General features: G+C 36.8%; 1 protein-coding gene across 5 annotated transcripts in view; it reads right to left on the reverse strand.

Annotated features, from left to right (window-relative positions):
• Positions 1–13,870, reverse strand: part of LOC112501861 (transcription initiation factor TFIID subunit 2) — a 31,973-nt gene extending 18,103 nt beyond the window's left edge. For 2 of the 5 annotated variants that reach the window (XM_025105596.1, XM_025105595.1), the window contains exons 1-9: positions 13,659–13,870; positions 12,330–12,666; positions 12,190–12,203; positions 11,587–11,748; positions 11,441–11,507; positions 9,227–9,426; positions 8,965–9,118; positions 7,174–7,258; positions 7,003–7,094 (exon numbers count right to left, since the gene is read on the reverse strand). In XM_025105596.1, coding sequence (XP_024961364.1) covers positions 7,003–7,094; positions 7,174–7,258; positions 8,965–9,118; positions 9,227–9,426; positions 11,441–11,507; positions 11,587–11,748; positions 12,190–12,203; positions 12,330–12,666; positions 13,659–13,774 — 1,227 coding nt within the window. In that variant the 5' untranslated portion in view covers positions 13,775–13,870. The remainder of the gene's footprint in view (positions 1–7,002; positions 7,095–7,173; positions 7,259–8,964; positions 9,119–9,226; positions 9,427–11,440; positions 11,508–11,586; positions 11,749–12,189; positions 12,204–12,329; positions 12,667–13,658) is intronic. The other 3 variants (XM_025105597.1, XM_025105598.1, XM_025105599.1) reach the window with 2 other exon arrangements.
• Positions 13,871–14,489: the final 619 nt, after the last annotated feature.

Here is a 14,489-nt window from a genome sequence, read left to right on the forward strand (position 1 = left end):
GTTCTAAAGATTATTTCTGAAGATTAATGCTAAAGCTGAAGATCTGAATATTTGAAGAATATTGTTTTTGAACTTGAATCCAAAGGGGGAGATTGTTGGAATTAATATTGTATTCAAGTCCCTATGTTGTAACTGTTTTACTGTATTTTCAGTTAGTCTTTGTAATAGTTGTTTAGAGGTTGTTTGTGTAATCTCTAGTGTCAAAAAATTAGAGCAAACAATGTAGAGAAAATTTTGGAAGAACTGAGAAATTGAAGAAATCTTATTTACGAAATTGGGATTATCTTTATAAATGAGGATAACCCAACCTATTTATAGGTAATAGTCAAGAGACGCAAGCAGAAAAACGAAACTAACTATTTCAATTAAGGAGATCTAAACAATGTCTAAACTTGTTCAAAGAAACGGGTTTCGTCAGTGCATCAGCTAGATTGTCATCAGTCTTCACTTTCTTCACTTTAATTCTCCTTTCCGAATGTATAAAGTGATAACGAACATCTACATGTTTTGTTCTCTCATGACACACCTCGTCTTTTGCAAGACAAAGAGCAGTCTGATCTTGATGAAACCCAAGATCTCCAAGCAAACCTTTCAGCCAAATCCCTTCTTTTGCAGCCTCCATATAAGCCATATATTCAGCCTCTGTTGTAGACAAAGCAACAGACGGCTGTAACGTCACTTTCCAGCTCATTAATGCATCTCCAACAGTGAACACATATCCCGTTAATGACCTCCGTGTGTCAAGGTCAACTGCGTATTCAGAATCTGAAAATCCAGCCACAATACAATCTCCTCCTCCATAAATGAGACCTACATCAGTTTTGCCTTTGAGGTAACGAAAAATACATTTCACGGCAACCAAATGTTCTTTCCTCGGATAAGCCATGTAGCGCGAAACAACACTAACAGCATGAGCTATGTCAGGTCTAGTGCAGACCATGACATACATAAGACTTCCTACAGCATTAGAATAAGGAACTTTGCTCATATACTCCACCTCAGCCTCTGTTTGAGGTGCCAACGCCATTGATAATCTGAAATTTGCCGATGAAGGTGTGCTCACAGGCTTTGCAGAAGCCATACCAAATCGAGAAAGTATCTTCAAAATGTAACTTTTCTGGGACAAGAAAAGTTTACGTCTAAATCTATCTCGGATAATCTCCATACCAAGAAACTTTTGAGCTGCCCCCAAATCTTTCATGTCAAACTCAGAATTAGGGAGTCTTTTTAACTTCTTAATTTCAGCCATATCACGAGCCGCTACTAACATATCGTCCATATACAGTAGCAGATACACATGTGACCCATCAGCATCTTTCTTATGATATGTACAGCAATCATAAGGGCTTGTAGTAAAGCCATGACTCATCATAAAGCTGTCAAAACGTTTATACCACTGTCTTGGAGATTGCTTTAACTTATAAAGTGATTTCTTGAGCTTACAAACATAGTTTTCTTTACCTTGAGCTACAATACCCTCTGGTTGACTCAAATAGTCATATATATTTCCTCTTCAAGCTCACCATGTAAGAAAGCCATTTTGACGTCTAATTGTTCCAACTCCAAATTTGCTTGTGCTACTAGTGCCAACAACACCCGAATGGATGTATGACGCACCACCGCCGAGAAAATTTCATTATAATCAACCCCTTGCTCTTGGCTATACACAAAACAGGACTTGTATCTCACACTTTCAGCTCCTAACCGTTATGTGCCTTGCAATTCCTTCATCTTTACAAAACCGATCAAACTCACTTGAAAAGAACTCCAATCCGTTGTCCATTCGCAGTCACTTTATCTTCTTCCCAACTTGATTTTCAATGAGAACTTTCCAATCTTTAAACTTCTCAAATGACTCAATCTTATGCTTCATGACGAATACCTTAGTCATCCTAGAGTAGTCATCAATAATTGAGAGGAAGTAAAGACCACCACCAAGTGAAGGAACTTGAGAGGGACCCCAACAATCAGCATGAAAGTAATCTAAAATCGACTTGGTTGGATGGACAGCTTTTTTGAAAAACTCACTCTCCTTTGGTTTCCAAAGATGCAATGCTCACAGAAGTCCAATTCAACAACTCTATGACCTCCAAGAAGTCCTTTCTTGCTGAGAATTACCATGCCTTTCTCACTAACATATCCTAGCCTCATGTGCCACAAACGTGTTAAATCTGACTCATTCTCTACAGGATTAAGAGTTGGTGCTGCTGATCCAACAATCGTGCTACCTTCAAGCACATACAAGGTACCTCTCTTGACTCCTTTCATCACTACTAATGCACCCTTAGTGACCCGAATTACTCAACCCCCACCGGTGTACTTGAAGCCTTTTCAGTTGAACACTCCCAAAGATATTAAGTTTTCTTCAACCCGGATACATAACGAACATCTGTTAGAGTTCTCAATGTCCCATTATGCAATTTAATGCTCATCGATCCGATTCCAACAACATTGCACGACATGTCATTTCCCATCAAGACACTTCCGGTGCAATCTTATCATAAGTGTTGAGCCAATCCTTATATGGTGTCATGTGAAATAACATGCGGAATCAAGAATCCATACCTCTGACTGACTTTTGCAATCAACCACCAGAGCACCAAATCAGCCTCCGAACCCGAATCATCTTTTGCTACAGCAGCGGATCCTTTTGTCTTTAGTTTTGGACACTCATTTTTCCAATGACCCGGTTCTTTACAATTGTGGCAGCCATCCCTTGGGTTTCCACTTGGACCTCTAGTCTTCGATCTTGATCGGCCTCTACTTTTCCACTTCCCTTTTCCTTTCTCTCGGCCTTTATCTCTACCTATGTCTCTATCTCCATTTACCACCGACAAGCCTACCGATTAGCTTTCGAAACTACTTCCTGAAGCTTTATGGTGCAACTCTCGTGAGTGCAAACTTGAACGAACTTCTTCCATAGTAATTGTGTCTCTACCAACAATGAACGAGTTGACAAAATTTTCATATGAAGTGGGCAACGAAACCAATAAGATGAGGACGGCATCCGCATCCTCATCCTCATCCTCATCCTCAATATGGACTTCAACATTCTTCAAATCCATAAGAATGGAGTTTAACTCGTCAAGATGTTCCTTCAAAGGCATTCCCACCTTCATTCGTTATGAGAATAACCTTTGCTTTAACAACTTGTTTGTTAAGGAAATGGTCATGTAGAGTCTCTAGTTTCAGCCATAAAGACGAAGCAGTCTCCTCATCGGCAACTTCATAAATCACCTCATCTGCCAAAGACAACAAGATGGTAGAGTGAGCCTTCTCATCTTGTTGTGCAAACTCAAATTCAGCCATATCTGTGGGCCTTTCACCAGCCAAAGGAATCCAGATGCCTCGTTGTTTTAGGAGAGCTATCATCTAAATTCTCCATAAGCTGAAGTTGTTCTTTCCTGTAAACTTGTCTATCTTGATCATATGTGGGGGCATTTTCTGAAATCTTGAAAAGAACTATGGTCCAAGATTCAGTACTGAGAAATCAAGAACAAATATCCAGACTAATCTTCAATTGAGTCGGCAATTTCTAAATTGGCTATCCAAAATCAGTAATCCAAAAATTGATCCCCAAAAACGACCATTCAAGAAATCAAAACATCAAGTTTGATTGTTGGACACAAGTCGATACCTCCAATGGAACACTCAACAACGAAATTGATTGTAGAAAGAATCAATTTCGACTGATGAATTCTAGAGATTTGACTATTGTTGCCATTTTTCTCAAATTAACTGCTGAATCCGTCAACTTACACCATTGATTTCAGAATCGAGAAGCTCCACCTTGAATCGGACTCCAAGTTGACTCAATCGATTGCCCACAAAAAAATGATTAGTGAAAACGATCCAGAAAAAGCGACTGAGGAGTTTAGTCATTAGCGATTGGAAGGAACCCTAACGCTTCAATGCGAGTTTGTCAAGAAATTGGAGAAAACGATGTAGAGAGAATTTTGGAAGAACTGAGAAATTGGGATTATCTTTACAAATGAGGATAACCCAACCTATTTATAGGTAATAGTCAAGACACGCAAGCAGAAAAACAAAACTAACTATTTCAATTAAAGCCACACCTAGCATCTAGAGTATAAATAGGTTGCTTTGTTAGTTAGTTTGGTTAATCCTGTTAGACATCGTATTGAGCTTAGAGAGAGAAAGAACACACACACTGTAATTGAGAGAATTGACATCAATAGACAACCAACTGATTCAAATCATATTCTTGTGTTCTTGATTGTTTGTATGTTAATGACTTGATCTGGGATCTACACATTCTTAAATCATTAATGTGATGAAAAAATTGATTATTTTATGGTGTCTAACAGGAGGCTAAATACGCAAAGGAAAGGAATATGGAGGTTTAATTTTAAGCTCTAGATCTCAGGGTCAAAGCCCCAGTAAACCACTATGGCTAATTCTGGACTTTGATGATACATGATAGACTCGAACGTCTGCATGGGTTCATAATCCTCTACAAAGATGCTTTTGCACGTGAATCAATAGGTGAATAGTATGGTAGAGGCTAGAATCCTGGATATCGACTGTAATGAAAGAACTCGGTGAAATATGATTCAAGTATAGGTGGTTCAGTGTCAATGGTCACAATGCTGGTACACAAGAACTTTGGAAACTCAATTTGTTGCAAGTGAATAATGATTTTATGAAGAGGAAAGTTGGGCCATAAAAAACATGTCGATCAGTTTGTGGGAGAACCATCAAACTCACAGGGAGAAACTTTGCTTGTTTGGTTAGACTCCTACTTGAATCATATACTTCCAAATAGGTCCTCCTAGCAGCCTTAAGATGCGTTTGGTACGTATAAGGTATTGGACTGGACTGGACTGAATTGGACTGAATTAGTTGTCTATTAGGTCTTTGGTATGACTAAGACAGCATCGGCCAAGTTGTCTGTCAAAAGCTAGGTAAGCTAGACTATCCGAAAAAATATAAAACTGACCAGATTTTACGTCACATTTACAAATGCCTGATGCCACAAATCACCTAAATATTTAGAAAAGTTTAGCTATAAGTACTCGATATATTATTTTTATATTATATTTATAAACATCCAATATTCATAGTATATTTATGAAATATATATACATGATTTTTATATTATATTTATAATTTATAAACATTCATATATATATATATATATGTATGTATATATATATATATCATAGGAAGAAAGTTTCATCATTTGGTCATAGAAATTGAATTTTTGTCCCACTCATTCCTATCTCAGCCACATGTCACGCCAAAAGTGGTACAATTAGTTTTTGTCTAGTCCTGTCTTATCCTATCCCACATACCAAACAACCCTTAGTGATAAATCACTTCAAGGATAGATAAGCATTATAACAGATAGAAAGAATGCTAGAAAAAATGTAACTAAAAGATCCCCATATATTGTACAAAAGTATCAAGGGAGAGCGTATGTTCAGCAAACGAATGACAAGCATCAACTAACATATATTTTACTGGTATGAAAGAAGTTAGCATCCTACTAAGTTTTTAATAACCGCTAATCACTAATCAGAATTGGAGCAGGATTTTTATAGTTACATGTCTTTATTTCCAAATAACTCGAAATCCATGCCACTGTATATGAACCTGGCAACGCAAAAAGTAGATTCAAGGAACCTATGGGAAAATGGCTCAAAATTAGGTATTTTTTTCATCAGTACTGACCTAGCAGATAGCTTGGCTTCACACTTCCCAAATATCTCAAAGCCCACAACCCCTACTTAGGGTTTAAAGCACTTCACAAGAAAATAGTAATGTCTTTTATGAGTCACTAACTAGTTAGCAACTTAGCTTCACACTTGAATGTGAAATCCTAGGGCCTACATCCCTGCATTAACTCAAAATTGATTCCACCCAGCACAAAAGGAAGACATGGGGACAATTATTCCAATTTATATTTTGAGGACATCCCCCATAGAGCATGAGACAACTCTTCTAGGACGTAAATTTCATGGGGCAAAGACTTCAAACTTTGTTCATAATCACGAAAAATGGAAACCGTGAAAAAAAAAACATCTCATTCCTGGTATGTTTTCTTGAAGAAGCACCTCCCATTTCTGGTGATATTTGTAGATTATGGAACAATTTTTCCATGACTTGCTTTCCTTGAAGCAAAACCTCCAATCTATGGTCAATGATTAAAAAATAGAAAAACATTTTAACTTGTTTCAACTACAAATTGAAATTCATGAAAATAGAGAGCTAATATCAGATCCTACATGATTGTAGACCTCTAAATACCATATAGTGTTCTAAAAAGCCTCGCCTAGGATCACTTAAGCGGCTCCCTAGGCATTAAGTGGACCCCACCGCCTTGATTAGTTATGGTTGCATGAATGGCTGCCGAGGAGTTATGTGTCCCTTGCCACTTAGATTACCAACTAATGGTTAAATTAAGCTTACTTGAAGGGGATCTCCAGAATCCTTCTTAGAGTAATTGCATCAATGATGCAATGACACTATACATTTAAAAAGGTAAACATATCAGATTAATAAAGTATCATATTTTCAAACTCATGTTCTTACATATTCCAAAAAAATCACCCTGCATATATAAATGAACCATTTATGCTTCAGCATAATCATCCATCGATTAATCCCCACTCAGATAATTGAACAGTAGAAGGTTACTTGATTGCCTAGCTATGCTTAAAGGTTTTTGGAACACTATTACAGGCCTGAAATGAAAGAAATATCATATAACATACGTATATATAGACGAGCTTTGCAACACTCAACTAACTTGTGTACTCCTAATTACGTAAGCACCAAGCAGAATTGCTAGCACGGTTGGTAAAACAACTTCAGGGAAGTTTTTAATATGGAAGCATGGCAATTCTAAACATACAATATTCAACTTTAGTTTAATTTCTAGCAGCAATATACTTCTATGACAGTGTGCTTCAATGTACAATCATCAAGCAGATAAAAGAGACATTAACCATCTGAATGTCAAAACAGAAGAAACAATACCTTGTAACGCCTATAGCGTGCTTCATTGTTTCCCAGAAACTGCTTAATGAACGAGTCTGTCAAGAACCAAGCAAGTCCGTCCAATAACCACTCTGACAACAAAAATTGGAAGCTAGATCAGTATTGCATTACTTTATTTAACTCTAGAGAGCCATAGGAATAGTAGGTTACCATCATTTGCAGCCTCTGCAGTGATATACACTCCAAACCATTGCCTTGCAAGACCATATGCAAGTTTTATTCTTGTATCTATCGTCTGCTCCGTCAATGATTAAAGAAAATCAACATAAACTTGAATTAAATCAAAAAATAACACTTGGACTAATTAGAGCATTTGAACTGACCCGCAACCCTATCAACATAGTGAATAGACAAAAGCCCCGCATATGGTGATAAAAGACAGAGAAGATTCTTCATAGGGAATTGACCAATATGGTGTTTATTATTCAAGACGAGGCATGTAATAAGGCGTCAAGGGAAGTGAAGTAAGTGAGCACTTAGAGAAGAAGAAAACCATAATAATGCATGTAATTGTTATTAGAAATATGCGAGAGAGCATAAGAACAAGCATGCAACAAGGAAAGATGTTTTGCATATTACTATAGGTGTTAATTTGAGTGGCTCAAGTCCTAGCCATCTGCTTGTACACACGTCCAACAGTGTAGAATTTCTGTACAAGGGGGGAACTTGTAATTTCTATTTCTAGCTAATTAGTTACAGTTGCTGTTAGCTATTAGTTTAGAGATGAATAAGCATGAGGTCTCCCTCACTCTAGATAATGAGAACTCGTAATCAGTTTTACACTTTCAGCAATAAAGGACTTCAGTTTAGTTTCTAGTCTCTCTATATACTGTTTCCATAATGATAGGATTACAATACGTCAAAATTGAGACAAGGCAAGACAGTAACTTTTGTGAGACCGAGATAAGACATGCTACAAGCCTACAATCAATGAGGCATAATGTTGGCACCAGAAGACATGTTTGGGATGAAAGACTTTGTCATTGTTGTTTAGATGTTTGGGCTTTGGACTTTGACAATCATGGTACTTGCAGGATTGTACTCATAGCATAGAGGTGGGGTGCACTTTTCTCTTTCCTCAAATGATGTACCCCTATGTGATGCTCGCAACATGAGCTAGAAATAACACTATACTTGAAGCTCAATATAGATGTTGCTTATGAACCAACAGTTAAGCTTTTGTATAAGTTGTTTTTTAACAATTGTTATAGGACTTCCTATTGTGTTCTCTTTCTGATATATGGTTACTCTTGTCCACTAGGGAATCAGCCTAAGAAAAAAAGAACAGGATATAGAGAGTTCAAGTTGCCACAATAATTTCCCACAACATCCAAGTATCGCCACTAGTGCAGGTGACAATGGGGTAATGTACCTAATGAGGCATGGGATTCCCTTGCCTGAATGGACCCTTGATAAATAGCATTACTCAAAAGTAGAACTCATATTTAACTACTCATCCCACAGGGTGTCTTAAGAAGTGAAGTGGAGCAAGGGTCCCTTGGAAAACCTTCTGCCCACGGAATCCAGTAACTGACATCCTCTTGGTGGTCTCTTCATGTGTGGTTTTATATTCCCACCCCCCAAACGGTTCCCCCTTTAAAGAATCTGTCCCACAAAGAATGACTATGAAAAGCACAAAGTAGCCAGAAGATATGATGAATGATAATATATACACATCAGTATTCAAGGAGATGGTGAATTTGAAGTAGCACACACAATGTTCCGTGTTCACAAATTTGTCAGAATGTCCACACAAGGAAAGATGCAGACATCTCCACGGACAGAAGTAGCATACATACATTTAAATTTCCACACAAAGTTTAACCTCGTGGAAAGGGATACTCTATCAAAATGCATGAGATAATAATAAATGAAAACCTAAGAAAAACATAAGTCACTTAAGCATAGATTAGATTATTAGTTCAACCATTAAAAACATACCTGATCAATAATCTTCTCGTCAAAAAGAATTTGTGAACTAAAGATACTCATTGATGCACCCAAGCTCAACGAAGATACTGCCATTTCTGGATCAATAAAAACTTGTGTGTATGACCCAAATGGAAATTTGGTGGAAAGGTAATGTTCATAATGGCTGTTCCAGAAGTAAACAGGAAATCACAAAAAGAGAAGCGGAAAAAGAAGAAAATAAAATCTGAGTGTACATTGCAAATTTTAAAATGCCATGAAACAAAAAGCTAACCTGTACGCACTATGGAGAAATCCCACTGTGTTCTGAAGCTTTGATGAGTTAGCTAGCAAACAAATGTGTGTTATAAGATTATTATGGCGATCAGGAAAGATTTCGAATGGAGCAACAGCAAGAGATATCCATTGAGCTGCAACGGGTACGCTTATTCTATAGACGTATGTTTTACGTGGAGGATCATCATTGCTCAAAACCTGCATAAAGAAAAAAACAAGCACAAAATTTGCATAAGGAGAGCCAATCCAGTAGTTGCATAGCAGACAGAATGGAGCTTCATGAAGATTGACGATGCTTAAGAAGAAAATGGTGTCCACAGTCCACTGGAAAGGATTATAGTGAATAAAACATCACAATGCATCATTGAGATAATATCTTCATCCAAAGAAAGAAGCTCATGGAAATGGGAGTAAAAATCACAATTGTAGTTTCTCAGATTTTATTGTGGTTGGAATCACTTGATAGCATGAATCATGTGCTTCAAGTAATGACCTGTGAACGTGACACTACCTAATTGGTATGCATTGGTTTCTTTATGTGACGTCCACCCAATGGTTACCAATATGCCTACGTTCTATTTCTTTGACTTTTTATATGATGAACCAATATCAGAAGCCATATTTTCACATAGGTGGGGGTAGTGATGATGATTGATGACATTATACTAATTTGGTCATGATGATGACTAGTTTTTCTTTATGCCTATGTGCTATGCCCTTTTTAATAATCGATTTACGATGACTAGTCTTTGTATCTACAACTTCCTGTTTGTTATAGTAAATCACACTATATATGTTGATGTATTATTTTGGTATAGTTTACATACTTCAATGTTTTCCTTTATTAGATTATTTTTCCATTTTGTTCACATAATATGTATATGCCATGCTGAAATTTTGGTATCTTTTAAAATGCCAAACCCAAGCACCCTATATGTAGAGCATCAAAAACATGCACCTGTTCACATGCTTCCTAGGTTGGTTCAAGGAACAGGGACAGCTTCACCATACGCAGAGTCACCGATACCTTTTTGTCTTTTCTTTCTTTCTTTTCTTTCTTTCTTTTCTTTCTTTCTTTTCTTTGAGGGTGAAGGAGGGAGTAGTCACATTCTGTATGTTATTTAGTATGTCTATATTAAACACTTCTTGGCAGAACGCAGATATATTTATACTTATGAAGGTTTGTACAATACATTTCTAGCTCCACTGTTGTTAACAAAACTTAAATTACTAAGGATTAGGGATGCTTTTAAGAACTTATATAGATTTATAGTCGATTGTCCAAAAAATGAGCGCTAAGACTTCCTTCTCTCGTGTCCTAATACTAGCCTCCCTACAGAAGTATCAATTCACAAATACTGAACAGATGGAATAAATCCGTGAATAACTGTCATCGAGGACATGAACCTACTTCACTTCTTCATGATGGAGAAACTAATATAAGACTTCCAATACCGGTTTATTTTTAGGGACTAGTAGCTTCTTCAAATGAGGACGAAGGTAGGTAGTGAGAGGAAGTGGGCTAGAGAGTTGACAGGTAGGATAGATGTGCCCTAGGATTACTTGAGAAGGGACTCTTTGCTCAATAGATAAAAAAGCACCAGCTGGGCTCTTAAAAATCTTCAAAGCTTTACAAACAAAAACTTCAAAAATCTTTTGCAAAACATAGTCACAAAGCAAGGGCCTTCACCTAGGGATAGAGGAAAAGTTTGCGTACATCCTACCCTCCCTAAACTCGACTTCCGAGTGGGATATACTAGGTACATTTGGTTTGGTTAATGGCAGGCTACCGTATGCAACTTGTACCCCCAAGGCCCCACTTTTTCTTAAATTGATATGGTAGGGACCAAGAAAGTCTCAACTTTAGGCAATAGTTGACAAATCAAACATCACATGCAATTTGGAAATGAGAACTCAAAAACATATACGCATATAGAAGAGGTGATAAGTTCTATTTAAATTTTAACATGTGCCCCAAAATGAAATTCACGGACATGTGGTAACACCATTATCGGTCAACTACGGTCCATGTTAATTACATCCAGCCACATGATGAAGCCATAAGAACTCCCTTCAGTTACAAGAATCTAGAAAGATGTTTATTTATTTAAAACTCAATGAAGTATGCCACATGAACATGTCACAGAAAAAACTATCTTGTTGCCATTTGTTAGATCTTGCAATGAAGCACAGTTAACTGCTTATTTCTCACCTGATACATCAGGGTTCCAGTGCTAGCGGCAACAAGATTGTTGGCCACCGTGAACTCCAAGTCAAAGCTGAAGTGTTATTACACATCAAAATAAATTTAATAGAACAATATAGAAACAAATTAAGTCAAATAACATTTATTCTTACCAGCAACGTTGTGAACTATCATCCATACAAGGGAACCAACAGCGGGCACGTCTAATCTGGTTATTGGTGTGCATAACATCTTTTTCAATATGTATTCCTGTTTCTATCTTCTCCACCCAGAAGTCAATATGGATCAGTTTTACATTCTGCACCCAACATAACCTACATGAGAAAAGATTAAAGTGGGAAGACAGCAATAAAATCTAGGATGAAAATTGTCAAGAAACAGTATGTGCCAGATTTACATCCTGTACCAACTTTTTTTCTGAGGTCTTAGGAAACCTTAAATCATATATGATAAATCTATCAATGTTGATGTAAAAATATCAAACTCGTTTTTCTGATGTAGCTGGTATTGACAATTTAAGAAAAAAAAAAAGATAATAATGGTGTGTGTGTGTGTGTTTGCATGTGTCTTTTTATATACACATGTATGCAATTCTCAGACTCTTCTGCCTTTCTGCTTTAGCTGTTACTAGAAATTGGATATTTGAAAACCGGAACTTCAAGTAAATAAAGTTACATCACCACAGTTCATTAAGGTATAAATATTGTTTATTACGAAGATGTAAGAAACAGTGGTAACATAAAAGGCCCAATTACATATTTATAGAAACCTGCAAAAGCGAAAACAAAAACAAAACCCAAGGTTACTTTCTAGGAAACAGAACTCAAGCATCATTTAAACAGTTCGCTTGCAACCCATTCTGCATAACATAAGTACTTTCAGTAACTACAGTAACCTGCTTGGATTCGCTGGATATTTGTGTCCCATTCTCTTGCCCTGTCTGTTCTGGCTGCTTGGGTACTGGTTTGACAACTTCACTAGAGCACATAATTAATAAATTAGGCACCAATTCTCTTTCAAGACATGAAACATAAACTGAACCCGCAGCATCGGCAGCAGAATTAGCTGAAGAAACGGAACACCATCTGTCATCACTGTCCATTTGCTGGTAGTGAGGGAATATTTCAAACCTCGCCGGCCCTCCGTCCACCATTACACTCTCAATCATCAAATTATCAGCATGTAACCCCACAATACCATTCTCTGGAACAACAACTTCAAGCTCGGTATAACTAAGCAAACACAAACACAAGAATCAGAAATTACTTTCAGCATTACACATCTAGGAACAACTTTTGCTCCCACCAACAAATATTTTATGGGCCATAACTTATTATCTCATACATAGTACATTTTATTCACAATCAGTACACCAGATTTACAAAAGAAAAGGGATTCTTTATGGAAATTCAAAGTAAGCACCAGAGTCATAACCTAACACAAATTCAAAGCAAGCACCAGAGTCATAACCTAACACAAATACAGCATTACACATCGTCAGCAACAAGCTCTGCTCTCACTAAAAATATATGCTAATGGTTGTACCTTCATATTTCAAAGATTGCACGATAATCAAGATGCCATGATCACGAAGAAAAAAAAAGGAAATCCTTTATTTACAATTTGAAATTAGCATATACTTATAATCAGCCAGCTCAAATACAACAATACCAGCATTCTAACACCAAGTTCTGCCACACATCGTAGTGTTCAGAGCAGTTATTCTTCTTTCAAGCATTGTACATCTGATTGCTGATCAAGAAACAATCTGATACTTTATGGGTAACTAAACTTCTAGCTTTTTCTTAAGCGGTTAACAAACTACTATATCTCTAAGAACCCACAAGGATTGTAGAGATCCTCTAATATCTTTAGGCCAAAGGCCACTTCCGTAAAAAATTTACTCTTGACTGACGGCATGCACAAATTGCGCAGTAACAATAAAGAGCAATGAGCAGTAACACCATGTTCCTTGAGCAACCTAGCCCTAATCTCAGGGTATTTAGAATTTTCATGGGAACCATCCTCAAACATATCTTTTTCATTCAAAGTTCAGCGAGCATTCAAGGGTAACTTACATTGCAATAGAAAAACAAAAGAAAGCAAAGAAGTTGGCAATTGTCAACTCGTACTACGATAATTCAGCACTTCGACTCAAATCCGAGTGACCTAACAATTCAAGATAACTAAGGCGCAAAACATATATACTTAAACACATACTAACCCGTAAATTCGCCGCTTCTCGAGATCGATTGAGAGACATAGCTTCTGATGTTTTACCACAGCTTCCGAATTATCAGCTTTCTGTTCTTCATTCTTTTGCTTACGAGGCTTCGCCATTCTCCTGCATGTACTGTGTGTACAGACACTTAAAAAACACACAGTAAGGGCTTCAAATTGGGCAAGAAGATGGAGAAAAGGGAGGGAGGGTGGATTTATAAGAGGAGTTTTGGGAAGGAAGATGTCCCTCAGTATCAGATCACCCTTCGAGTTTGAGCCCTAGCTTTGGTGATTGACTCGTAGCCGTTCATCTCTTGATGTCCATTGATCGGACGGTCTACAAAGGTTTTAAATTGCGTGGGTGGATCTATTTGATGGATGGACTGTGGACACGACCGCACTGTATCCAGCACCCGAGCAAGACCACTTCCATGCCAATTTTCACAAATAAATGGGTACAAGACCATTCACATCTCTGCAATTCATTTATATTTTTAATTGTGTCATATTAGTTTTTGTAATTATCTTTCACACATCTGCAATTCACCTACAACACTTTCAATTGTGCCACGTCACCTACACTTTCAAAAGTGGTCCCTACTACAACATTTATTAACTATTTTATAAATTATTTATATATACATTCTAATATTACATATTTTAATTAATAACATGTTTTATTTTAATTCAATGTTAATTAAAATGATTAATATATGATATAATATAATAATATAATAATTTATTGTTATAAATTTGAAACNTACATATTTTAATTAATAACATGTTTTATTTTAATTAAATGTTAATTAAAACGACTAATATATGATATAATTAT

Source organism: Cynara cardunculus, unplaced genomic scaffold, assembly GCF_001531365.2.
Source record: "Cynara cardunculus var. scolymus isolate 2C unplaced genomic scaffold, CcrdV1 Un_Scaffold_645, whole genome shotgun sequence".
NCBI classification, from domain to species: Eukaryota; Viridiplantae; Streptophyta; class Magnoliopsida; order Asterales; family Asteraceae; genus Cynara; species Cynara cardunculus.